The following is a 27,999-nucleotide window of genomic DNA, read 5'->3' as shown; positions in this document are numbered from 1 at the left end:
CCGGACCAGTTCCGGGTCGCCGCGCCATGGCTTCGCTAGGAGCGTCGGGGTACTTGCGGGGCGGCAGGGTCGCCGTGGCTTCGCTGCTCCTGAGGCAGCGGGCGCAGGGACGCCGCGCCGCGTGGGGATGGCGGGGCCTCTGCCAAGGCCCGGAGGCGGGTGAGTCTTTCCCTCGGTGGGCCGATGCAGGCGCCCACGTTGGGCGCGGGAGGCGACGCCGCGTTTGAAAGCGCCTCCTGTGGAAATGGCTCACCTGGTTGGGGCTCAAGGGCTAACCAAGGAGGCAGGCGGGCAGGCGGAACTTGCTGCTGCTGCTGACTTTTGCCGGTTAACGACCCCACCCCAATAAATGGGACGCTTAGGGGAAGGGGCTGGGCTGGCACCGATCTGCTGGGCCTGATCCAGGCATCTTCGTTGTGCAGTGAAAGAAGCATCTCTTCCCCCACCCCGTGCGCCTCTCCCACCCTCCCTACACTGGCCCACACAAGTGGCAGGGCTCTGGCCAGGACGTTAGGGTTGCAGCCTAAGTCTTTTTTGTAAAACATCCAATATTGCAACCCAAAGTTAGTTCCCATGTGTTTAATGGGACTTAAAGGTACCCCCTGCCCATCAGGGCCAGTCGTGACCGATTCTAGGGTTGCGCGCTCAAGAGGCCGGGAGCCGGCGCTGTCCAAAGACACTTCCAGGTCACGTGGCCAGCGTGACGAAGCTGCATCTGGCGAGCCAGCACCAGCGCCGTACACGGAAACACCATTTACCTTCCCGCTAGAAAGCGGTCCCTATTTATCTACTTGCACTTAGGGGTGCTTTTGAACTGCTAGGTAGGCAGGAGCTGGGACCGAACGCAGGGAGCTCACATTCTGCGGGGATTCGAACCGCCGACCTTTCGATCGGCAGGTCCTAGGCTCTGTGGTTTAACCCACAGCGCCACCTGCGTCCCTTTTAATGGGACTTACTCTAAGGTAAAACATGCATAGGTCATGCCTAAGTTACAGCTGGCACCTTAGTAGCATCGTTCAAGTCTCACTTTTCAAAACTGCCTTTTAAAAATGGTATTTGAGCTGTTGCTTTCCTGCAAGACCAGAGCTTTCCGAACTTTTCACGTTGGGGATGCACTTTTTGGACATGCATTACTCCGCCACACAGTAATTTAGTTTTACTAGCAAACCAGAGATTAAGCTAACTCCTTATAAGAGATATCATACAACACTGCAGCTGACGCACTAACACAGTTTGGAAAGCTCTGTGCTAGGCAAACCACTTGTTTTTCAGGGGAGAAGAAATCTGATGTTCCAAAACCTTCTTTTATGGATGAAAAAGTTCAGAACTTACTCTTCCAGATGACAGGACTGGATTTGCAGAAAGTCTTTAAGCCAATAAAACAAGAACTCAACCCCCCGACATACAAGCTTATGACAGAAGCGCAGCTGGAGGAGGTATATTGCCAGTGTTCAAGAAATAATATATATGGGTTTAAGATATGAATAGAAGACACTTCTGGTTGTTTTTTATTTATTTGCTTTGGCTGTAAGAAGAGTTAGAAATATAGGCACTCAAAACATTTATATATTTGTTAAGATGTATATGTTGTGGTTCTAACATACCAAGGTAGTTGCGAAAAAACATTTAAAATAATTTAAATTATTCAGAGCAGTACAGTGACCATATAATATACCTTGAGAAATGTATTGCTTATGCAGTGGTAATAACGAGCATGAATGTTGAAATGTTGCAAACAGTAACTGATTCAGAGTAGCCTTGTACAGCAGGAAAAAAAATCTCTGTGTTTCATTTGATCCAGATGGCAATCAAGTACATGAAAATTGATGAAATCTAACCTGCAGTATTAAGATGTGGTCACAACTCTTTAATATCCCAGGCACTTAGTTATGGGGCATGTAAATAAGTATTTCCATGAACTCAGATCAATAATAGTAGGTCGTGCTTGTTAAAAAAATGTATCTGCTCTTCCATTTGTCACCTGTGTTTTTATTAGTATTTTTGAACAATTGTCAAATACTAACATGCTTTGCCAATGAAATGACAGCAAATAATTTTTGTGTAAAAAATTGTAGTAAGACACGCAAAAACATTTGAAACCTTTGGGTTTAATTGTCACTATGCCAATTTGCATATTTTTGCATGGCTAAACCATTTCTCTCCCTGTCCTTCAAAAACCTATATCTATCATATATTCACACATTTTTTATGTTAGATGATTTTCCAATATGACATTTTCTGTGCAATTAATTGCTCACTTCTTCCTTTTAGGCCACAAAAGCTGCTGTTGAGAAGGCCAAAGAGAGGCTCAAAATGCCTCCTGTATTAAGTGAGCGGGAGCCAATTAATGATGTATTAGCAGAAGACAAGATTCTGGATGGAATAGAACCTTATAAATATGTATTTACTGACCTAGCATACAGCACCCCCCACCGTGTGAGTCTGTAGCTACCTTGTAAAAATATCAATGAATTTTACCCACTTTGCAGTTCCACTAATAGACACTGTAATCTACAAGGAAATGCACCGTTTTATTGTACACACAGGATCACAACAACAGCAGCTGCTTCTGGAATCAGGATATGCAGTTTTAGGATAGATAGCTGGGTCTGCTTTTTTGCTTTGTTTTTTAATGCCATTGATGGATTTGAAGAAAGGAAGAATCGTTACCATCCTCCAGCACAGAGGCTTTTTGCTCATGGCATGTTGTGACACTATATTCTTGGGCTGACCTATACCCTCTTGTAAAGTGGTACTTGATACTTCTCAAAAAACACTTTTCTCCCATGGACCACTTGAATATTGGCTGAGTCTTGACAGACCACATCACAAATTTGTTTGTTGTTCTACAAATCCAAACAAAGCTCACATTTTAAGAACTGCAGTCTTGCTTTTTTAATAGGATGGGCCTGTTTTTGTGAGCAAAGATCTGTGAAGTTGTAATGTTTGTCAGCTTTATTATCAGATCAGGTGCAGCATCCATCCTGCTTCTTCATTTTGAAGTACGGTGATGTTAGCCTTTTCACAGGCTATCATGGTGGAGATTGCAGACCACAAGTTTAAGAACTTGTGCCCTATCTGATCCCACTTGTCCCTCAAGATACGTCCCATGGGGTCAACAGAGGCCTTTATCATTTTCTTTTGAACAGGGCTCTGTCTCCTTTACTATAATCTTTCTATTGGAATTAAGTTTACACTTGAACCTATAGAATTCATTGCTACAAGATGCTGTGCCTTTTAGTACAGGTAGATTTAAAATGGATTAGATAAATTTACGCAGGATATGCCAATAAAGGGATACTGGGTATAATAGCTAAATGAAACTAAAGAGAATGATTTTCTAGGTGTGTTCTGACTAGCCTGTGAGCTTTCTAGAGACTATTGGCTGACTGTTGTTGAGAGAACAGCTGGAGTAGCAGAACTGAACTATTAAGGTAACTCCCATACTCCTAGCTTTTAGGTCTTTAAATCCCTTCCAAGCAGCAGTAACATCAGCTTCTGGTAAGCTGAACAAGCATGTTCTATTTTTGCTGTGCAAAAGACATGATACAATTTACTTTTTCAAATATCTTGATAGGAAGTTACTGAAAAACAGTTGGCCTTTTAAGTTTGTACTGTTCCATATCTTAAAGTAAAGAGACATGATGGAACAGATGACTACAAGTGCAGCTTACTTCTCTTTTCAATTTCAGGAACGCTTTATTGTAGTTCGAGAAACAAATGGAACATTACGCAAGGCCACTTGGGAGGAACGGGACAGAATGATACAAATATACTTCCCAAAAGAAGGGCGCAAAATTATTCCTCCAGTTCTATTCAAAGAAGAAAACCTTATGGTAAAAGCTAGTATTCAGCCTTGTGCAAAGCAATTAATCTCACGTGAGCAATATGAGACGGATATATTTGGCCTACTGCACCTTTGCCATTGTCTCAGCTTCCTTACCAGTATCCTTCTTCATGATTTTATAAATTATCCTTAGACTATATGACCCATTTGGAAACTCAGTTCTGTTTGCTAAACTATAGTTTAAAAGCTGGGAATGAGCAGTGAAAATACACACTCTTCTGGTTTCCTTCCTGTCTGGGCACTTATTTCCTGGTATAATTAGCCTGCAGCTTGCCATTATGTCCAAAAGTTACTTCCCAGAATCTTAAACCACATTTTGAAGTTGCATTTAAGAATACAGTAATAGACTACTATTCTCAATTTTGGTTATTAGCGCAAACTGCAGTTTAATTACACCAGGATGGGATGAGGAAACACATCCCATCCTTTGCAGCCTATGGGAAGGTGGGAGGGCTCGGCTGGTAAGGAAGGTGCCTCATCACTTACTGGGAAGGTCACAGGAGGGCCCTGAGACCTGCAACCTTCACAGACCCCAGTAAGCAGCCCTCCATCTTTTAGTGGGGGCACTATGCAATATTTTGTTTTTGCCCATGGACCCCCAGAACAGAGTCCTCATGTAAGTGGTGTAGTATAAAAATCCAATGAAAATGAAGCTGATAAAACTACTTTGAGATCCAGATCTTTGACAGTGCTGGTAATCTTGATAGAATCTATTAAAGAACGGACCCAAAACATTTTCGCAACTGCTGTCGGATGGGAACCCTAAATTATTGCCATTGTTTAGACCTGGACTATTACTGTTATTGAGTCTGTTTTTTTGATGCAGGATGCTTCATTTATATTTCATTCTTGTTACCATTGTTCCAGACAATATTTCTTCAAGACCGCCATGAAGAACTCCTTGATCGTTGCCTTGTACAGTTTGAGCCAGATTCACCTGACTATATCAGAGTGAGTTGCCAACATTTGGGCAGGGAGTGTGGGGCTGAGACAGCTGCTGTTTCCAAAGGGGTAGTCATGTTTTTGTTGTAACAGTCTTAACTTTTTGCACAACAAATAAATTTATTATGGCATAAACTTTCATGGGCTGCAGCTGACCAAAGTGTTATCCTATATGCCAGATGGTATCATTCCTCAAAGTTGCTATCCCTTTGACACCACTGTTTACAATCCCCTTCTTACTTGACCCTGTAAGATGGTTGTGTGTATACCTGCAATTCAGGATAACATTACATGCAGATGAAGTGGACTTGTCCATGAAAGGTAATGCTATATAATACATTGGTTTAGTCTTTTAAGGTGCCCCAAGTCTTTGTTGTTTTTGCTACATACACTTATTCCAGAAACTTACTCGAGAAGCTATTACGACGTTTAAGCATTATTATGTTTCAACTTCTGCACAGGTTCATCAGCGGACGTATGATGATATTGAGAAACATGGAAAATATGATCTGCTGCGTTCAACAAGACACTTTGGAGGAATGGTGTGGTACTTTACAAATAGAAAGAGGATTGATGGATTGCTGATAGACATGCTCCAAAGAGATTTGTAAGTGCTGTCTATTGAGCTAGAGTTATCTAGGTTCTCCATGGCAATATAGAATTTAAAAGTTCATATTTAAGCAGCCTCTCTGCTGAATTTAGTTGCACTTGTAAGCATATGTGTTCAGGATCAAAGCACTGGTTGACTTTTATTCAGGAACTGTAGGCTGGGTTCTTAACGATCATTAACATACTTTGAAAAAGTTTGCCATGAGACACTAGTTAATAGTGTTTTCTGTCAATCGTTGACTATGCCTAGCTAGCAATTCCTGCAGCTATTGCTTATTTTCATTTCCACCTGTATGGGTAGGATAATTCAGTTCCATTTATTAAACTTGTATAGCACCCTTTATATACCACTCCATACATCTCAGAGTGGTTCACAACATAAACATACAAGATAAAAAAGAGAAAATACATAATAAAAACAAGAATAATCCCCCCCATTTTATTATTATTTACTCAGGAATCAATTCAGTTTGAGTAAGGCTGCAGAACGTGATTGGAGTGTCAGGGTAAGGTATCAGATTGGATTTTCCTGTGCAGCTGCAGTCCTTTGGAATAATCCCTTTAAACTTGGTGGGAAGTAAGACTTCTCCAATACATGTTCATCAGTGATGCTGGATAGTTTTACAAAGGCATTAAACTGTAGTGTTGGGAGGTAACCCAATATTGAAAGGGGGTGATTTATATTGTAAAGGTACGCATGTGACTACAGAACGCCCAGAGCAGGTGGTGTGTTGGAGAGGTCTTTCTACGATATAATCCCTACTACTGGAATGGCTCCTATATGGGTCTGAACCCAAATGGAGACACTACCTGCACAGGTGGCAAGGGTGAAGCTGAGATTGAAAATGAATTCAGCTGGGTAAAAACCCACCTCTTTGAAGGTATTTGCTCATAGTGGTGGCTTACATCTGTTAGTAATTCCTCAAAACTTAGTTCTTTTAGCTAGTGAATTTAATAAAACAACAAGCTAGTTCCAGTTTAATGTGTTTGTGTGGAATACTAACTGTGATGGTTCCTAGAAAATTAAGTCTTGAATAACCTGTATTTCAGAATCGAGGACGCAGTAAGCTTAGTTACTTTGTATCACATGCTCCATCCTGATTGCCAGTCAGCAAAAGAAGCACAAGAATATGACATCCAAGGACTAGATTTAATTAAGGTATACAAATCTTTTATATGGGCCTCTTTTCATGTGATAGGTACTTATCACAGCAATTTTCCGTTTTTGGAGTTTTGGGACAAGAAATATTGTACACATTTGTGGAAGCAATTCATCCATGGAACAGTTTGTTAAAAGGCCAACATTTCATGGAGCTGAAGTTATCTTTATTCAGTGTTAAATAATCCCTATATGGACTAGAGACTGCACAGCTTTTAACTTCATAACCTGTATCCTCCATTTCACAAAATGTAATTTAGAACATTAGGCTAGTTTCGTCATTTTGAGGTTACATGCTAGAGCCCAACCCTAGTAACACAGTCAAAAGCTTGCTGGCTACCTAATTATTATAATTTACATTTTTGTACAGGTTTTTGTGAAGACAGAAACACAGAGAGCTGGATACATTGAACTTGCCCTCCAGTCGTATCAAGCGACTACGCCTAGGTCTGCAGCTTCATAACTTATCAATCCACTTAATATGATGTTTGTGAGTGGAAGGGTGGTGTAAAATGTATATAGAATTCTGAATAAAATACTTTTTGCTGTATAGCGTATGGGAAGTAGCTTTAGTTAGCTTTTAAAGCACAGTTGGCCTGTTTTGATTAACAGAAATACAGAGAACTTGTCATATCGAATAGTTTTGTGGGTACAATGCTTAGTAATCAAAACATTAAAAGGGAAACTACATTTTAAAAGACATTTATTACAAGGCGTGGTCTTCATGTGACAAGAGCTTGGAATAGTATCTAAGGAGTTCTACACAACAGAAATAGATACTGCAATGCGTTTCACAGGTCTAACCCTACTTACTTGATTCAGCTTGCATATAAAAACCAAGCTTCTTTCCACCATGAAGACTGCAGTAAATGAAGTTTAGGGAAAGAAATTTGTAAGAAATTTGGTCATTTAAAAAAAATCAGTCAGACATCTCTTCATCCAAATTAATATCGGTAGTATCAATATCCTCCAGGTCTAAGTTATCCAAGTCTTCATCCAGCTCCAATAATGCCTGTGGCAGGAAGTACATAGAAGAAAATGGCTTACTAAATACCATGCATCTATCATTGCTAAAGAACTACTTACTGGGAACTACTTATTTCATTTCTGCAAGTTGAAATGCTGCAACTACTGCTTTTTAGTGATATTGGACTATCCTGCTACCACCATCCTAATTTGCTTATTATAAAACACAGCCCCCAAATTGGGGTATAATAGGCAACTCTGATTTAAACCAATGTACGATCTGTATGTTGAAGGAAGAGGATGAGTAACTTGTTTCTGACTTCATAAAGAATTGTGAAACCTAGAACACATCTCCAAACACTCTGAGCAATGGTGAGCAAGGAAGTTTTAGAGGCTGTATAATGGGGCAGTATTTACATTAATATCTAAAATATTACACATTCCACAAGCAGAAGTAAATTTACCTAGGCAGTAGAGATGAGGATGGGGCAGGGTTTGGTACAGTACAGCAAGTCAGCAGCAAGATTAAAACAAGGTTATTTGCAAGATTGGTTTTATTAAAGATATCCTGTGTTCTGTTAGGATAGTCACTATCTCTGTAACACAAATATCAGTGACTGGCTTTGATACAAAGCATTGACAGTGAGCTGCATCTGTATAAGGACTTCCTTGAGAAGTAGGTTTGCATGCTGATATAACTACTTTAAGGTTGTATCTACTGCTGTCACACATATGGGAATGGACTTCTGCTCACACAATGGGACTTCACTGCCTCCTACACACTTTCAATCTGCTTTGGGATTCTGAAGCAGAAATGGGGGAGAAGGAAAGGAAGGCAAGTCCTGTGGCACAACTGGAAACCTACTTGTGCAACACAGGATTCTGTCCTAAAGAACCAAAACCTAACAAGCTGAATGGAAGAATTCAAGTTTTTATGCAGCTAGGTTCAAACCTGGAGCCTATGGCTTTAGCTGACAAGATAAGGGGCAATATCCAACACTAGTCATACTCTGGGTATGACTTAAGTCCACTGACTTCAATGGATCTAATGTGAATATGACTAATCTTGGATATCACAAATACCTATCTTGCTGGAAAGAGTTAGAGAACGTTCAGTTTTGCAGTCCAATTTGATCATGGTGTATAAACACATTAGGGATATGTGGGAGAAAGTTGAAGGAAGCATTCTTTTGAGCACACACTCTGCAAACAAGCTTCATGTGCCCAAGTTAAGAACACCCATCCTAAACAAAATCTGATTGCAGCCAAGAGCATGCAGTAAGAATGTACTGTGATGTACTGATCAGAAATGTAAACAACTACTAAGCACAAGTTTCTATATTAAATTAAGAGGAAATCAATCCAATGGCAAACTTCCCTAAAGAGGTCAGATTAACCTTTAGCCACACTGGCGAAAGTGTTATTCTCTCAAGAGCTCTCAAGTACAAATCTGATCTCAAAGGCTATACTTCACAAGAAAAGGGTAACATAGGAAAGTGAGCAAAGTGGGGGGAAATTGCAGAATGGAGTTAGCTTGTCACTGAATTGTTTTATGCAGAATGGAAATGTAATGGTAGAATTCTAGATTGTCTCACTCCCCAAATGATCTGCCTTTAATGTTCGTACACTGCAAAAGTAACTAAACCAAGCTTCGCCTCATGTGCCAGTTTATTACACGGAGGGAGATTTGCTATCCCCAATCTTGAATCTAAAGCTCTGCTGACTTACTCTTATTCTGTATAGCTTGTAGAAAAACCTCTATTTTTGAAACTTCCAATGACAGTTTGGAACAAGAGAAACAAGAATTGCTACTGGGATTAGAACCTTCCCAGTTTTAGGATTTTTCATGGTGCACTTGAGCTTTTACCTTTTCATCTTTTATTGTTTCAATTGGGTCCTTCCCTGCAACCGGAGGCACTATCACAGGCTTAGGAACTAGTTCTTCCTCTTCTGAATCCTTATGACGAAAAAGGAAATATTTAAATATTTGATAAGGCTCATATAAGGAAAAACTGGATCCCATTCTTAGGTTGCGTAACCCAAAGAAATGGATTCAGCAAGAAAGCGTGTAGTATTAGCCCTACACAAAAGCAAATTCGAGAGAAGGCAGCATATGGAAAGACTATGTACCATTTTATTCCATTAAGACATTGTTCCTACAATCTTACCTATTGCCCTTAGAACTCCTGATCTAATTGACACTCGCCCTGTTCAGATGACATACCAAATAATGGCCTGGTTGTGACAAAAATAAACTCTAGTGAGCTACCCATTTTTCTAACACACACTCAATAGGGAAGGAAGCTTAAAATGTCTGGTTATATTTAAATAGGTACAGCTTTGCCCTAACCACAGTTAACATACCAGGATCTCAAAGCTAGTTTCAGATCCTGGTTTATTTGAATTAACTTTGGTTGGAACTAACCACAGCTGCACATAATTAGATGTAATGGAAAACTGCAAAATGTTCAAAACTGATCTAAAGCTTTAAACTTCTATCAGGTTGTTGGAGCAGAGCATTCAAGCCTGAGCATTCTCATTACAAGAAACTATAGTTTATTGTGACGTGAACCAGGTCTCTCATTCCTGGAATGTGCAACATTTGCTCGCCATTCCTTTCTTACTACCCTTCCTTCTCCCTTGCTCTCAAAATTTAGTCTAGAAGGACAATCTTCTTAGATGTTGTGAAGTATATGTGGATGGCCTCATAAAGCGATAAATAATAAAAAGAAAACTAAGAATTTTGGAGCTGTTGCTCAGGGCTATTTCAAAGTGCTGAAAGCAACTGTGATGGGAAGAAATGCAGCAATGTTCAGGAAGACAACCGATTTATTCAGACACAGAAATCAGGAAAACTGACAGCAACAGAATTATCCGCATGCATCTAAGTGCCAATGCTATCCATAATGGTTTCTATATTAAGGTAACATGGTATGAAAAGAACACAATTACAGAGCAATTGCTTATCACCAAAGTAAATGTAAACTATAAAGAGGACGGACGATCTAAATGGCTCAGTTTTGTTTTTTTAAACAGTCCATAAAAAGCCACAGGATTTTGAACATTTAGTGGAGATAACGCTTACTCCAGAATTTCATTAACACTGACCTGCAATGCTTCCCCTATTTTTGGTGTGAAACCTTTAGCTTCTTCCAGTATGTTTCTCTCTTCATTTGGCTACCAAAGACAGAGAATATATCATGTGAGTAGAGACTTTTGCTGACACTAAATAATTCTCAAGGTCGTGCCAGATTCTATATGAAATTGTTCATAACTTGTATCTACTTACAGTGACTAGGGGATATTCATTGGCTGGCCGCAAATCAGTTTGTGTTGCCTTGATGTATTCTTCAGCAACAAAAGCTTCCTTTAATCCAGGGAACAAGTTTTCATATTCTGTGGGATCGGCAAGTGATTCTGCAGCTTTCTGGTTGACTTTAGAGAGATTTTCTCTCCACAGTTTTACAACCCTATTGATGGAACAGATGGTCATTGCAAGCACCTCCATTATAAGCAAAATATTTTTACAAAACACACACTAACACTTCAAAGTTACCTTGAAACTTGGCTCGGCAAATATGTTCGTGCTAGGAAAGCAGCTTCTGGTAAGCGTCCGGTTTTAATCAACAGCTCAAGACAACTGTCAAGCCTACAATGGTACATTTAAAGAAAGTCACATTTTCATTTGTTTGGGTTTGGTTAAATAAAACAAAGCAAAAATAAAAGTAAAATCTAGTTTTTAAAATGTACCCATTACTGGAGTATAACACAAATGTGACAATAGTAATAATCAGAGGATTATACTAATATCAAACCATTGTGTTCAACGTTACTGGCAATGTGGTTTTAAAGGCTAATGAATGTCTAATGCCCTGATCCTATGAAGCAACTACATAGGATCAGGCATAAAGCTGCTAAGGTTTCTTAGAGGAAACAGGTTGTTCTCTTATACCATCTTGGCTGTGAGTGCTGGAAGACCTTGCAGGCCTTTTTCCACCTGGACTGGGAGGGCAAGACCCTGACTGACTCCAAGTACAAAAGCTGAGGCTTTTGAATAGATTCTTGGACTGGGGTACTGTTTAGGGGCTTGGGGGTGTTGCTGTTATTTATATTAATTTTATCTTTGTTTTAGATTACAATTTATGTTGGGAAACAGTTTGATTTACTTGTGTACCTTTTGATGTTTTATTTATTTTTTTATGATTACTTTTGTTACATTTGTAATTATGTATTTTTTCATGTTGTAAGCTGCCTTGAGCATAGTTTTAACTATGGAAAAGTGGCATACAAATAAAATGATGTATGTAGGTCTTATACTGGCACTGGCAAGCAGCTTTTGATGCTACTGTGCCAGACATACTCCCCGGGCCTCTTCATGGCATATAGTTGTGTTATAAACAACGCAGGAAACATAATTAACACCACTGTTACATCCTGTAGTAGACCATTCTTAGATTTCCCTCAAATCTAAGGAAACCAAAACTAATAGATTGAGAGTATACAGGACTTTTGCATAGAGAGGTCCTATTGCATAGACAATGGATAAACTCTGGATTTTCTTTTTAAACAGCCTTCAATGTTGGATCCTGCACACATGCACTTCTTTACTTTCTATCTCCATCTTCCCTCATAAGTGAATCCATTCCCTTGCACCCACAGCCTTTCCCATGTCCATTTAAGTCATAATCCATTTTATTGTCTTTCCAATGCTGGCTCTCTCAAAATTAAAGGATCTCATTGACCACCTTTCCTTGTTGGTTTCCATCCTCCTCCCCCCTCTGTTTCAGGTACTTATTGATAACTTTATAAGTAATAATAATAATTTTTAAACTGCCCACTACTGCTGCCATTTGTTCCTGGTTTCCTCTAATCAACTGCTAACTCAGACAGTTGCAAAGCCTTTGGCTGCTCTGCAGAATGACCAGAGGTCAGATCTTTTGTCAGTCAACACAACTGAGCCAGCAGCAGCAGAAAAAGATTACTACTGCTGAGTGATTCAGAAAGCACTGTAAATCTGGGAAAGAAGAACTAATGCCAAAGCAATTTGGGGGCAGCTCTCTGCAGAAACAAGTTAAGTGCAACAGTAAGAAACCACATCAGCAAAATAAAATGATGATGATGATGATGATGATGATATCACCATCAAAAATTTGCCAAGGGTGTGTGTGCATTCAGGGCCCACATAAAACTTTGGGGATTAGCCACCCCTAGTATAGATGAGAGATTATTTGTTACTTACTTTCTTTGCAGGAAGTAGCTCATAAAGGCGACATTGTTCTTCCCATCTTTTTCTGCCCCTTCGGCCAGCTTGTTCACCATGCTGGTATTTCCTGAAGCTGTGGCCAACAGCAGTAAGCCACCGTAGTCTTGCGCATGGTGCAGGCACTCTTGGGCAAGGCCAAACTGGCATTTACTGATAGCAAGCTCAGCCAGCTGCTTCCACTTCTGCTCAGACTGCGTAAACAGAGAGCAATTCCACATCAGCCATGTTTGACATTGTTCTGAAGCCTATTTAGACTAAATTTAGCCCAGTTAGGTTTTTTATCTCAGCTTTCTCATCTACAGTTCCCCACTTGCACGGAATGTTTCATTCAAAGCACATGGTCATGCCTTAAGAGAAGATACTTATTGCACTATTTGGACACCCAAGAACTACGGGTATGCCTCTTCTAAAAATTAACTCTTGGTTAGCCCACAGAAAACTTCTCACTGCCCAGATCACCCTCAGTATTTTCAAACTATGCTCTGTAAACCAAAAACTATGAACCTGGGTAGATCTTAAGACTATCCTAGACATGTGGACTATCTTATACCACTGAAACATCATTCAAGCAATCTAGTCAGATACTCCAGATTAGCAGCAAAACAGAAAATATATTTTAAAAAACACTTGAATTAAGCTGCTTGCTGCTGTCAAAATCTGGGGAAAGCTATCTTGCTCTCACTTCAGCATTACAGACAGAGATCATATCAAATAATCTTGTTTAATGCTTTACAATAATATAAAAATCAGGAATTCTAGAACTTCAGTGGGCAATCAACATTTTACACAGATTCCATTAAATTCAGTTTAGCCTTGACACTAAACAACCAGGTTGACTTTGCACCTTTATTGCTGGCGTCCATTTGTCTCGAGAGACAATGGAAGAATGCACCTGTGAGGGTAAAGTCAAACCCTGGAGAGTTACAGCATCTGCTGTGGCTGCAGAGACTAATACAGGAGAGACATGTTTTATTGCAGGTGGGGCAGGTGTAGGTATTCCGTTTTGCTGCTACAGATGGACCTTTATAGCCAAAACATTTCTTTCATAAGAGACTATTCTTCTGCATCTTAACATGGACGTTGGTAATTCCTTTTGTGCCAGCATACCTCTGCTTCCACTGCAAGCTGATATGCAATCTTAAGTTCACCAAGCTGAAGAGCAAGCTCAAAGCGGTGTTCTGGGTCTGTAGATACTGCGAGTGCTTGCTGTTTGAAGCCCTGAATATTATAATAATAAAAAAAGACATTAGTGAAGGAATCTGCTTAGCAAACCACAGCAAAAATTGATACACAAATACATCTCCCTTTTTACACAAGCCAAAAAACAACACACCATGATTATTTACCTTGTATTTAAGAGCATTTAAGGGCCTAATAGATATGTCCACCCCTGCCAAATTAAACTTGCAGCCATTTCCAATTCCAGTATTTTAATCTATATTTGTTGACCAAAGATTAATTTGATAGAATGTGCCAAATGTTTTCACCTGCTTCTCAAGGAAGTGTGCAACTCTGGTCCTCTGTTCCTTTGGAATTGTGGGAAGAACTTTGTCAGCCATACTGAAGTCTCTCCTCATCACGGCAGTTTGATACTCAAGCACCGAGACTAGCAAGGAGTAACTCACTATGTTCAGTTCTTTGTCACCAAGGTAAAGTCTGTTGTCTTTGGGGATATATCCAAGTAAATACATTGTCCTTTAAGGAAAGGGGGTGGGAGAGAGAGATTGCATTCATTAGAATAACTTCAGTCCGAGAAATCATCTGGCAGAGTGATCCTAATGTGGAGCAACAAACAGCAAAGTGGCAGTTGAACCACCACATCCCAAGCTCCACCGGCTGGGGAAGATGGTGGTGGGCTGGTTCTTCAGTATATTTAGTGCATCAGATCCTGGCTGGGATAGCAGAGAGGCACAAGGACCCAATTGGGATGCTTTGCTTTCCACTGCTGGTAGAACAACAGCTGGCAGCAGCATTCTACTAGCATGGGCAATAGCAATGGTCTTACAACCACCAGCACTCCTGTTGGCCAGAAGAGAGCCATTAACACACCATCCTAACCTGCACTCCCCTAGCCATCAACATCACAGTCCTTAAGACTGCAGGCTGTATTATCAGGAAATTATGTAATTCACTTGAATTGGACTGATATGCTAAGGATAGTGAGTCTCTATCAAACTGTGAGTATGCTGAGGTACAGAAATTCCAGATCACTGAGGAGACCCACCCCACCTCAAAGGAATTTCTGAAACTCTTCCATTTCCTTAAGTAGAAACACACTGGAAATAACAGCAGTGACAGATAGGAAGAATTTATGGCTTAGCACCAGTATAGAGAAACTTTGGTCCTCCAGATGTTGCTGAACTACAACTCCTATCATCGCTGGCCATTGACCGTGATTGCCAGGGCTGCTAGGAGTTGTAGTTCAACAATATCTAGAGGGCCACACCTAGCTTAGTATGTGACCTTAAAGTTTAGCCCACACTTGTCTTAGTGCCATATCTGAAAGAGAAAAGAATCTTCAAGAAGCAGGTTACATGGGCAACACAAAAGCTACGCAGTCAGATTTACACTCTAAATAGCTTCTTACTTAAGGACCAAATTTCTGCCCATCACTGGCACAATAATTACTTCTCGCCCCAGAACTCTGCTCAATGTGCATTGAACTATCAAAGAGGTAGAACATGCTACACTTAATAGCAATAATTTCATATCTTACTTTGCCAAACCTTTATTAGGCATTACAAACCCTTATTAGGCATTACAAATATAGGCCATCATAAAACCTCCATATAGAAAAATTTAAAATATATGGAAATAAATATATGCAAATTTCATATCAATTAGAACTATATCTGATGAATAGCTGAACACTCACCGGTCCAAATGTGCAATGGTGACGATTTCTCCTCCAACGTAGTAGTTCAGCCTGTTCACAGAACTGGTATAAATAAAACAGTCGCCTACCCACAACCCCGTTTTCACAATCTCTTGAATTTCACCAAGGACCTGGAGAAACAAAGGTGTTTAGGGTTAGGACAATCTTGTTTACTAAACTCTCCATAGGCACTGGGTCCATTAAAAGAGTTTAATTATATAAATGGGTCAACTCCATAGGCTTAGTGATGAAGAGTCCCATATTAATGGAAGCTCAGCTTAAAATACTGATCCACCAAAAAAACCTCTTCTACTACAACACAGATAAGATTAACAAAAGTTCAAATTCCCTACTCACCACAGTTCCCTTAGTAGTGGGATATGGTACAAGAAGTTCCATGTGCCATATATGTACAAAGTAGCCTAATGATCTTTTAAAATCCAACAGAACAAAGTTCATTCACTAACTTTGTTGTCAACAAAATATTCTGAACCAGGAGTGTGACCTTCCAGCTATTTTTGGACTCCAAACTCCCATTAAGTTTAGCCAGCATGGCCAATGGTCAGAATGATAGGGGCTGGAGTCCAACAACATCTGGAGGGCCACAGGATGCCCAGCCCTGCTCTATACAGATCAAGACAGCTGTAAGATTCTTATTTACATGAAGCCTTATTAACATCTTAATATGGTTCCCTTGCTGCTGTTGTTTAGGAGAACAATTAAATAGTTTCTTTTTCAATTAGGCTTTCGAGCCCTCATAAGTGTTTATGCTGTTATCATGTTATATTGTATTATATTGTCTATTGTATATCATTTTACACTGTTTTTATTTTTATTGTATACCACTTTGATTTCCTTAGAGAAAACAGGATCTAAATGATTTAAAATGACCATGTGTGTCCCAAAGCTAATCTTCCAAGTCAATCTATCTTGTCAATTTCCACATTCTCCTTATATCACATGGCTAGTCTGTTAGTTGACAGCTGTATAAATGGTTTAAAAGACAGAATCAGATCCAAAATGCCTATTAATCATTAAAGGTAGTTACCTCAAAGGCATCTTCAATGCCATCTTCAGTGACTCCCTCATGTGTCTCTTGGGCTGTTGCAACTTTTTCAGAAAGATACTTCAGAATGAAGAAAGATTCTTCAGTGGCTATGCAGACGAGCTCACCAGAGTCAGACCAGAAAATCTACATCAAAACAATGCAATAACCTTTAAGGTTTGGGCTCAGATTAGAAGACAAATTAAGCCTATTGTGGCACCAAAAGAGATAGAGCACACTAGTTTTGTTTTAAGACTCCAAAAGTTTCATAATTAACAGCAGCTGACCTAGCAAGGTGAGCTTTAATTAATCAGCAAGTTGCAATTGGAACAAAACTCACATGTTTGGGCTGGATTTCAATTCTGCGTATCAATTCTGTATTTTCCCAGTCGTAAAATGCCAGGCCATTGACAGATCGGACACCCAGCAAGAAACCGCCATAGATACCTTCAGGGGACACAAGCAGAAGAAATTAGAAGCTTTCTGGACAGTGTTTAAAACTAGCTAAGATGAGTACAGAAGATAAAATGCATAACGTGCCTTCTGCTCCAAAGTCAGGTTTAAAAGACTTCTTCTCTTTGAAGTTTTTAAATATCTTGACACTGCTGTTGCTTTCCCTGATTGCATACCTGCACACAAACAAAAGATTTCAGTAGAACCAAGCTCTTATTCAGCAAGATTAACAAACAAGGCCAGGAGCAGTCAATACTAGGCACACTGGCCATATAGATCCTGCCAATGTTCTCTTGCAGACTTGTATAGACAGGTTATTCCCCTTTTGCCAAAACAGCTGTGAAAGGACGGCTGGAATAAGGCTTAAATTGACTGGATGCAGTCCACAGGCCATGTGTCTTTGCCTCCAACTAAGCCATAAACTGAATTGGGATGCAGCCACTACAAAAACTGTTGGTTTCACTTTTTATATTCCATACTGAATTTTTTTAAAAAACAACAACAGCAAAAGACCAAAGAGCTATGCAAAGACAATTGCTGTTCATAGTCCAAAACAAAGCGTCATAATATTAACAAAAAGTTAAGATTAAACAAAGCACAAAGGACTTACTCTGAAGAATCATGTGCCCATGCAAACTCCTGAGCAGAACCAAAGCTTTTGTTTCTCAGTGCCATAGCTGTGTAAATGATGTATTCACCATCCCCACACACTACTACAAACCTGTAAGGTAGTAAACACAAAAGAAATGTAAATTACAGTATGCAAGGAAGGTTTGCGTAAGACTTGTAAAACTCAGAAAAGCCTGATCAGAAAGATACACACATACAATGTCTCTGGTCCTAAACAGGATTTAAAATTAATGAACAGGTTTAAGTTTTTATCTTCGGAAAAAGAAATCCCTTACCGCCCATTGGGATTGTGCTGAATAGTCTGAGGATATATTTCACAGCTGCCCATATCTTTCACAGCAAGTGGCAGTCTCTCTCCGTCTTTGATTTCAGCATCCCCCATTGCTTTCAGATTAGCTTGCTGAATTTCTGAATGCTTAGCCCAAATTATCTTGCCATTAGCATCCATTGACATGGCTGGCTCTTCACGGCCAAGCTAGCAAGGAAAGAAGCATGAGGAGAGTAGATGTATACAATAGTCAATGTAACTAATAAACCAATTTGCTTAAAAACCTTTTGATGTTGACAACCAACAGTTTATTCTCCAATGCAGTTATTACAAATAAGACTGGTGTCCTCTGCAATGACCCCAATTATTTAATAATAATATGCCAAGTAATTATTCCACTAGTGGACATCTAGCACAGTTAAATATTTTCTAAGGCACATACCTTAACAATGATGCTACCTTCGTCATATCCCAGAGCCACATTATTTGATCCTCTCAGGCTCGCCACACACCACACCCTTTCCATGCCATAGTTCAGAGTACTTTCCAAACGGTAAGTGCTTGAATGCCAAATCCGAACAGTTCCTATGCAGTGGCAGAGTTATCGCATTCAGCATTACTTAGATACTTCGGGGGGGGGGGGAGGAACCCAACCCCCAATCATGATTATTAATACACTGTTTCATACCCTGTGCAAAACTGGGTTACATAAAGGACAAAGAAAAAAACTACAAAATAAAATGCAACAAATATGTAAACTGCACAAATCACCTAAACACATAAAGGAGCAGAATCATAATGAAATAAAAGAACAAAAGCATCATCAAAAACTTTTCTGAAGATTTATGTTTCCATTGTACACAGAAAGGCAAGCAGCTATTGGGCCAGGTGATTCCACATGTGTGGTGCCGTACCTGAAAAAGCTCTCTATCCTGTGCTGCCCTGCAGGAGAACACAGCAGGATAGAACCAGCACTTTGAACTGGACCCAGAAACAAGCATATACTCAATAAAACTTGCACAACTGCCCTCTCCAGGTGTTTGTAACCTGTGTACAATACATTGGGGGGGGCACAGGAGCTGTGAGGACGAGATCAATAGATCCACCGCCGCTCAGTTTTCTGTTGCCTTCCATGAGTTGGGAGGGGGCATATTCTGGAGTAGGAAGGCTCCCTTGTACCTGTGGAGGCTCCCTGCACGTTTTACAACTGTGTAGATAACCATCACGTGTGCAGGAGTTTCCCTGCTTCAGATAACTGTCCTCCAATTTGTGGAGGGCATCAAAAATGATGAGGGGGCGTGTGGTTCTAGCAGCACCCCCTTTTTAATTTAAATGACTTACAAATGCCTGAACCTAATTATCATCAGTTACTGCAGTCCCAATTAGAAGTAACTACTGCATTTTGAACCATCTGTAGCTTCTGTACATTTTTCAAGGCAGCCTAACAAGAAATGCATTAGAGAAGTCCCAGAGGGATGTTGCCATAGCATGAATGACTGTGGCCAGGTCTGCCTTCTCCAGTCTTTATATAAAAGATAAGTATTTTCCAATCAGAGTATTAAGCATTTGTTTATCACGTCTCAGACATTTCTAACTGAAAAGAATTTAAATCTGTGCAATGGAAATATCTCTCATGGAACAATTCTACCCTTCTTGCATTTCATATTTATTTGTAATTATACCATTTTTAAGCCTCCGTGCATATTAAAACTCACGGCCTCTAGGTATATTTCACTTTTGTTTATAATGCTCCTCCAATAAAGGAGCTGTAAATGAAAACAGTTCACAAAGAAACCCATTAACAAGCCTACACTTTGGCTCTGCAACGCATCTATACAAACTATAACAGGACTATTTCTAATTGTCTCAAGTAATTTGTAAGTATCTGAAAGAAAAAAATGCTCATGTCAAGCTTTGGTGAGATCTTAAGTTCTTACTGCTACAGAAAACCCCCATAAGGAAATAAACTGGCACTCTAAAAAGAATTGAGAAATGATTGAATTTACCATCTTCAGAGCCAGTGATGATGATGGGAAGCTCAGGGTGGAAACTAACACAGGACACATTTTGTGCGTGACCCTCAAGAGTTTGCACACATGTTTTATTCTGCAAAGGGAGAAAAGAAATGAAGCTGTGGATACAAAGACTTGATAGCACTCTTTAACATATGATAAATGTTATAAACCAAAAATTGAATGACAGTTACAAAGTACCTAACTAGACCTTTCTGATGACAACTTTATTACTTATATGCCACCCATCTAACTGGGTTGCCCCAGCCACTCTGAGTGGCTTCCAGCAAAATATAATAATCTTCAACGGAATACGGCCAATGAAAAAAAATATTCATGTACTTGATTTAAAAAACAAAAAACCATAACATTTTTGCTTTTTCAATATTATGCAAATAAATGGTATAGGAGTAGTAGGACACAACATACCTGATAGTCCCAGATCTTTACAAGGCGGTCATCTGCTCCAGAAATTAGGTACGGCTTATCACCTCCACTGTAGTAATCAATGCAATTTACGCCTTTCTCATGGCCTTCCAAAGTGAAGTTGGGTGATGAAGAACCAAGCTGCCACACCTTGCAAGAATATGAAAATGATTGGTGACCGGGTCTAATGAAACCCAGGAAGCCCTTTTCAAACTTTCACATATCACTATTGGCTAATTTCATGTGTTTAGAACAGAAGACAAAGGGAGCAGTATAATTAGAAGCCTTTGTTAAATCCTGGGGCAGATTCTGTCCCATCCGAATTCTGTGTGATGACAATAACCCCTATGATAAGCAGATCAAAAGTTAAACCCAGGGATCACACTATTTTGAGAACAATCTACACTACAAGTGTATCATGTGCACCAACCTTTGTATTGGATGCATACTGGTGCAGATAAATAAAAAATAATAATCTTCCCAGAGTATTAAAATGACTCAAAATACAGTTTATGCTATATCCTCCAAGCAGCTGTTAAGCGCCTACAATATAAGAAGAGCATTTCACTTTAAATTTAAAATTCTGATTTTCCAGTAAGAAATCACTCTACCTTGATTGTTCTGTCCAAGGAGGCACTAGCAAACTGATTATTATCCTTAGGATTTATGACAATCTGCATCACATAATGAGTGTGCCCTTCAAACACTTGAGAACAGGACCATTTTTTATCCCAGTCCCACAGCTTAATAAGCATGTCATCTAGGAGAGAAAAAAAACCTTCCATTATGCACTTCATAAGCACCAAAGGGAAAGAAAAATAGTGATAACCTAAGACTATTTTTTTTCTTTTGTTTCCCTGAACATCTACCTGAAGAGTTCAATATGGCTGAAAAGCTTATCTTTACAAAATCACTTTTCAAGAGTCTACTCATTCTGGTGATATCAAATTTGCAGTAACCTGTTTAGCAGTCCCACTCTCCTCTTTAATATGAAAGATGCCAGCGGGAAAGCATCATGCCTAAGTGCCATTGCTCTGACAACGCTCCCTTCCTCTTTCCCCTAGACATAACCTGGCAGAGGGTGTTTCTCTCTGATCCTACCTGGCCCCCCAAAAAGGTTCACAGCTAAGCCCCCTCCCCCAGCCCCAAACTACTGTTATATTCAGATGTGCCACAGGAAAGCATGCATTGTTTCTCTTTCAGATACTGAGCTGCTGCTGTTTGGTCAAGTTTTATTCTTAATCAAATACTTCTATGACATATTCTTTCTAGAGCATGGATGGGAAATCTGTGGCCCACCAGATGTTGTTGAGGTGCAATTCCCATCATGGCTGACCTTTGGTCATGCTAGCTGGGGTTGGTGGGAGTTGAAGGCAAGCAAAATGTAGAGGGCCCTAGTTTTGTATCCCCATAATGAGAGTTTTATGTTGCATAGATATGCATCATCATCATTATCAGCAGCAGCATACATTTAAATTCTTTGAAGTTTGACTACATCCTACCACAGTGAACTGGATAACTGAATACAGATGCTTGAGAACCATAAATACTTATGTTTTGTAAGAAGAAACTGGGTTTATGTTAAAATGGGACTAGCATATAATGCAAACAAAGAAAGGGGGCACTTAAGATATAAAACAACATAAATAAATAGGAAGACTATGAGACAATAAGCCGGCTAATATGGATGTAGTTCTAATCAGGGATGACTAACTTGTGGCCATCCAGATGCTGCAGAACTAGAACTCCCAACAGCCACAACCAGCACGGACAACAGTTGTGCAATTATAACTTGGCAACATCTGGATGGCTAAAGTTTTGTCAACCCTGTTCTATAGCTTCCGGTAGGATTCTGCAGCAATCTTGTTACAAGTTCTGCAGTCGCTAAAATATTTGCTACTTCAAGGAGGTACGCAGCTTATTTTCTTACAAAATTCTAAAGATGCTGCTAAGAAAGAATAACTCATTAAAATAACATTTAGTAATAAAATTAAACTCTTACCACTGCTAGTTAGAATGAAAGGTTGTGTAGGATGCACAGCAATGCAGCGGATATAATCTGAGTGTGCTTCAAACATGTGAACCCTTTCCAAAGTGTTGTAGTTGAAAACCCGAATTTGCATGTCATCCTATGAGAAAAACCCAATAAAAATCAGCTTCTCTATAAATGAAAACTGAATTTCCACTTCCAAATAAAGGATTGTATCTAATGCTGCCATTCAGCTTGTACATCAGACTTCTATTTGTGCAATGGAGCTTTCCCTTCTCTCCTCTGTGTCCCACCCATGCACTCTCAAAACCTGCTCCAAAGAGTTGGGGGACTCTCTAGAGCAGATTTAGGCGACGTGCAGGGACAGGAGAAGAAAGGGAAGTCCCACTGTGTGAATGGAACACAACTCACAACTTTACTGGTTTTGATCTTGCATTGTTTTTATTAAACTTGTTTCTAAGCTTCCCTCATACAGAAAGATACATTTAAAAAAATAAAAGGTAACGTCTAGCATCACTTTGCATATCTTTTAGTGCAGAGATGGGAAAACAACTGGTCCTCCAGTTGTTGCTGAACTACAGTTCTCATCATGCATGACTATTGGTCATCCTGGCTGGGCCAGGACATTTGGAAGGCCGCAGGTTCACCACCTCTGCTTTAGTGGACTGTATACCTATATTTTTGCTAATATAGCAATTTATACCACACTGTATCTCTCTTAAAAATCATTAACCATCCTCAGTCCATAAGGTTCCTCTGCAATTAAATTTTCAATTCAGAATTTCTTACCACTTAAATATCCTTCTTTTCAAAAAGCAAACCTCTAATTGATTAGTAGCTTCAAGGTTCCAAAATAAACAACAAAACATTCTTAGTGAAAGAAGATAACTTACAGCTCCTGTAACAACCCAGTTTTTCCTTGCCACAAATTTAGATGCTCTCACTGGTAGGTCACATACTTCAAAAGTCTTCACTAATGTCTGAAAACAAAGTTTACATTTTATGTTAACTTTTATTCATGAAAAAACGCTTTTTAGAAATCTCTTTAGCTATTTCAGATAGCTGTTTTTCAACTGTCGGAACACGATGGACAATATTCTAGAAACATAAATAAATTACAAAAGTTACAAAAATAAGTTGCTAAATGTTTCAAACACTTCATAAATTTAATATTCTTAGGAAAATAAATACACCACACAGTTCAATGCCCTTGAGTGGGCGGAAGGGTCTTAATGTGATACCACAATCCCAATCAAATCCAGAGGACCCTGTGACTTCATAAAACACAAGCAGTCCTGATCACAAATCTCCCCAATCACATTTAATTGGGCCCCAATATCAATAATCATTTTATGACTTTTCACTGAACATATTTTATATCACACATTACCTGTGTTTCATGGTTCCAAACACAAACGCTACCATTGTAAAGGCTAGCCAACATCCATGGCTCTGTGGGATGCAAGTCCACACTCTTCACTCGATCAGATCGAGCTGTTAGCTTACGCTTTATGTCAAGTCGAAGAGGCTAAATAGCAGAAGAATATAATGAGGCTGTTACAAACACATACAATAACTGGTTAAATATATTTATACTGAAAGAAATTTGGACAGGACCTAAACAGCCAGTCATATTTACATAAGTGGTTCACACTAGCCTGACTGCAATAAACCTATTCATTCATTCCCTTACAGACTGTTTTCTGGAATGGCCCAAAGATTTAATTTACCCAGGCCATGCTAAAATTAGCAACAGCTGTCAGCTTATTAATACATTATTGTGGAAAATAACACACATTCATCATATATCTAGTCCTAGGCTAAGAATTTTGACAATGTGAGAGGATTTCAGATATGAAAGAAAAGTTTGGGATGGAAGTATACTGCTACAATATTCACAAAAAGTGACACAGATAAAAGAGCATGTTCATGCCCTTTGTGCACAGCCCTTTTTTGGGCAAGTGTAATAGAAGTACTAGGTAGGATTTAAAAAAACAACAACTGATGCCCCATTAGTATATATACAAACATCCAGGAAAACTCACAGGTCACTCACAAAGCACACTGCATGAATTTGATTCCAGGCTCTTCCAGTTAAAAGCATATAAATCAGGCGTAAGCAAACTCGGCCCTCCAGATGTTTTGGGACTACAACTCACATCATCCCTAGTTAACAGCACCAGTGGTCAGAGATGGTGGGAATTGTAGTCTCAAAACATCTGGAGAGCCGAGCTTCCCTCTGCCTAATATAAATCAACAGAATCCTAAGAAGATGCTGCTAGTAAAAGTTGGCAGTACTGGGCTAAATGGACCACACATCTGTCTCTATAACTGGCATTTTTATTATACTGCTTCGATCAAATGTCACACCCTCTTGGATGCATCTAAGCTAATCTATTTATACAATTCATAAAACCCAGAAATGTGCAAGCTTACTTTCATTCTCCATTTGTTTTCACCTCCAACTTCCACGAGCCCCAGCCAGCAAGGCTAACGGGATGATGGGAGTTGCAGCATAACATCTGGAGGGCCACGGATTGGGAAAGACTGTTGTAGACAATGCACTTCCATTTCAGCAGGCATGAAACGGGACACTACATACAGGAAGCAATTGTGCCAATACCCTAACCACATGCCTGGCCATCGGCCTACTATCCATACCGCAGAGCCCTCAGTTTAAGATATGTACACAGGATACATAAGAGTGTGAATTACAGTGGTACCTTGGGTTACATACACTTCAGGTTACATACGCTTCAGGTTACAGACTCCACTAACCCAGAAATATTACCTCGGGTTAAGAACTTTGCTTCAGGATGAGAACACAAATTGCACAGCGGCGGTACAGTGGGAGGGAGGCACCATTAGCTAAAGTGGTGCTTCAGGTTAAGAACAATTTCAGGTTAAGAACAGACCTCCAGAACGAATTAAGTTCTTAACCTGAGGTAAAGGTAAAGGTACTCCTGCCCGTACGGGCCAGTCTTGACAGACTCTAGGGTTGTGCACTCATCTCACTCTAGAGCACTGTCTGCAGACACTTCCGGGTCACGTGGCCAGCGTGACGAAGCTGCTCTGGCGAACCGGCACCAGAGCAGCACACGGAACGCCGTTTACCTTCCTGCTATAAAGCGGTACCTATTTATCTACTTGAACTTAAGGGTCCTTTCGAACTGCTAGGTGGGCAGGAGCTGGGACTGAACAACGGGAGCTCACCCCGCCGCGGGGATTCGAACCGCCAACCATGCGATCGGCAAGTCCTAGGCACTGAGGTTTTACCCACAGCGCCACCCGCGTCCCTTAACATGAGGTACCACTGTACTTAATTCGTTCTGGAGGTCCGTTCCTAACCTGAAACACTTCTTAACCTGGGGTACCACTTTAGCTAATGAGGCCTCCCGCCCCCACGCGATTTCTGTTCTTAACCTGAGGTACTATTTCTGGGTTAGCGGAGTATGTAACCCAAGGTACTACTGTACAGCAATGCTTGCAGGCAGTGCTTTTTTCTGGGGGGACGCAGGGGTACGTATACCCCTAAACATTTTGTGAATCAAAGTTTGGCCTCATTGAGGGGCAGTATTTCAATATGTGTAGGAAAATGGTAAAGGTAAAGGTACCCCTGCCCGTACGGCCAGTCTTGACAGACTCTAGGGTTGTGCGCTCATCTCACTCTAGAGGCCGGGAGCCAGCGCTGTCCGCAGACACTTCTGGGTCACGTGGCCAGCGTGACGAAGCTGCTCCGGAGAGTACCCCTAAACATTTTTTTTTAGAAGAAGCAGCAGCAGCACTGGTTGTCGGCCTTTCACACATCTTCAGATGAGAACAGGCTGACAGCTGGTAAGTGGTGGCCAGCAAATGCTTTCATTGAACCATCAACCATCACTCGGACCCCACCCCCAATAGCTCTTCCATCACGACCAGTCCAGACGCTACTTGTGAATATAAGCAGCACTGGAACAAAGGGAGCCTACACACAACCATGGGCTGCACAACACGAAAGATGCAAACAGTTTGATAGAGGTTAATCCGCTAAGAGCTTCAGGAGAGGCAGCAATAGCACAGGTACCACCTTCCCCATCCCCACCCCATAATCAAAGCAGGCAGAAATCAGCAGATGAGCCTTCTCCTGTCAAGGCGCCTCCGTGCCGGGAAACACTTCACCTGCCGGATTTCTGCCTGCTGTGCGGCTTAAAAAGACGGGGAATCCTTGGCCCCGCCGGGCAGGCCTCTCTCTCCCCGGTTCCAGCAGCGCCTGCTCCTCCCCACCCACCAAGCCCACTTCCCTGGCAGAAACAGGCGGCCTCCTGCCTTCGGGCCCCACTGCCGTAGCCCCCTCCTCGCCCAGCTCACCATGGTTCTGAGTCGCGCAGTCCGGGCTGCGGCCACCAACGCTCCCCGTCTCCCTCACAGCCCAATTCACCGACGTGGAGCTTCCGGCTGCGGCGGTTCCCGCGAGAAGCGGGGAAACATCGCGAGAGCACGAGCCCTTCCGCCTAGTCGCCTCTATCTCGGCCAATGGGTGGAGCGGAAGGGAATGTTCGTAGAGGTAGGCAAAAAGTGTAGAGTGACCGCATATGTCTAGACACACACACACACAGAGAGAGAGAGAGACTTATCCGCTTTCGATTCGGCGCTGTTCGAATGGGGGGAAAGCACGCGCGTTTCTACCTCCCGTGAATATTAAGTGGACAATTCGACTTCCCAGTAGCTATGAATAGGATTGCTCTGTTAAGGGGAGCCTCGCTGAATTTAACGAAGTAGCAAGTGGGATAGCTCAGTTGGTAGAGCATGAGGCTCTTTTCCTCAGGGTTGTGGGTTTGAGTCCAATTTTAAGTGAAAGAGTCCTGCATTGCAGGGGTTGGACTAGATGATCCTCGTGGTCCCTACAGAAATATACTCGGAGTAGAGTGTGGATTTCATGCTCTTTATTCAGCTCATAGGTAAAGGTAAAGGGACCCTGACCATTAGGTCCAGTCGTGACCGACTCTGGAGTTGCGGCCCTCATCTCGCTTTATTGGCCAAGGGAGGCGGCGTACAGCTTCCGGGTCATGTGGCCAGCATGACTAAGCCGCTTCTGGAGAACCAGAGCAGCGCACAGAAACACCGTTTACCTTCCTGCTGGAGCGGTACCTATTTATCTACTTGCAACTTGACGTGCCTTTGAACTGTTTGGTGGGTAGGAGCAGGGACCGAGCAACAGGAGCTCACCCTGTCATGGAGATTCGAACTGCCGACCTTCTGATCATCAAGTCCTAGGCTTAACCCACAGCGCCACCCGCATCCCACATTCAGCTCATAGTTCCCCCAAAATATCTGCTTTCTATACACTATTTACACAATGGGCCGCACGTGATTGGCTAATTCCGGGATTCTCCTGTAGGCCAAACAGGTTGCGGATTCACTTCCACCTGGAGCTGGATTGGGTGGCTCCTATGGACCAATCGTACTGCTCCATTGTTCTAGGACCAATCAGACTGCTGCATTCTGAATCCTATTGTTCTAGAACCAATCAGACTG

General features: G+C 41.0%; 2 protein-coding genes across 2 annotated transcripts; one reads left to right on the top strand and one right to left on the bottom strand.

The window, feature by feature from the left end:
- Positions 1–7,107, top strand: MRPS22 (mitochondrial ribosomal protein S22). The gene is made up of 8 exons (XM_083442945.1): positions 1–159; positions 1,273–1,436; positions 2,272–2,436; positions 3,693–3,836; positions 4,715–4,798; positions 5,251–5,396; positions 6,449–6,557; positions 6,928–7,107. Exons 1-8 carry the CDS (start codon positions 27–29, stop codon positions 7,018–7,020), a joined length of 1,038 nt encoding a protein of 345 aa, XP_083299071.1. The 5' UTR covers positions 1–26; the 3' UTR covers positions 7,021–7,107.
- COPB2 (COPI coat complex subunit beta 2) lies at positions 6,530–27,999 on the bottom strand. Its single transcript, XM_083442663.1, has 22 exons — positions 26,833–27,999; positions 23,876–24,013; positions 23,379–23,465; positions 22,498–22,624; positions 21,107–21,255; positions 20,499–20,645; positions 20,064–20,163; positions 18,500–18,642; positions 18,065–18,264; positions 17,770–17,880; positions 17,247–17,335; positions 17,047–17,153; positions 16,710–16,853; positions 15,662–15,792; positions 14,274–14,481; positions 13,894–14,004; positions 12,763–12,977; positions 11,080–11,172; positions 10,813–10,993; positions 10,632–10,700; positions 9,391–9,480; positions 6,530–7,569 (listed from the first exon to the last, which is right to left on the bottom strand). The coding sequence occupies exons 1-22, from the start codon at positions 26,833–26,835 to the stop codon at positions 7,477–7,479; spliced, it is 2,736 nt and encodes a 911-aa protein (XP_083298789.1). The 5' UTR covers positions 26,836–27,999; the 3' UTR covers positions 6,530–7,476.

Source organism: Podarcis tiliguerta, assembly GCF_965153285.1.
Source record: "Podarcis tiliguerta genome assembly, chromosome: 5".
Taxonomy (NCBI): Eukaryota; Metazoa; Chordata; class Lepidosauria; order Squamata; family Lacertidae; genus Podarcis; species Podarcis tiliguerta.
Note: the sequence above shows the minus strand (reverse complement) of the source record. Positions and strands in the feature narration are given on the sequence as shown.

What these genes read in the sequence shown, in the direction of transcription:
- MRPS22 (XM_083442945.1), top strand. Translation starts at nt 27, where the DNA reads ATGGCTTCGCTAGGAGCGTCGGGGTACTTGCGGGGCGGCAGGGTCGCC. An exon ending in CAGAAGCGCAGCTGGAGGAG is followed by an intron (nt 1,437 to 2,271) that starts GTATATTGCCAG and finishes TCTTCCTTTTAG; the next exon opens with GCCACAAAAGCTGCTGTTGA. An exon ending in CATACAGCACCCCCCACCGT is followed by an intron (nt 2,437 to 3,692) that starts GTGAGTCTGTAG and finishes TTTCAATTTCAG; the next exon opens with GAACGCTTTATTGTAGTTCG.
- COPB2 (XM_083442663.1), bottom strand. An exon ending in ACCTGACTTTGGAGCAGAAG is followed by an intron (nt 17,154 to 17,246) that starts GCACGTTATGCA and finishes TGTCCCCTGAAG; the next exon opens with GTATCTATGGCGGTTTCTTG. An exon ending in AGCTACTTCCTGCAAAGAAA is followed by an intron (nt 11,173 to 12,762) that starts GTAAGTAACAAA and finishes GTACCATTGTAG; the next exon opens with GCTTGACAGTTGTCTTGAGC.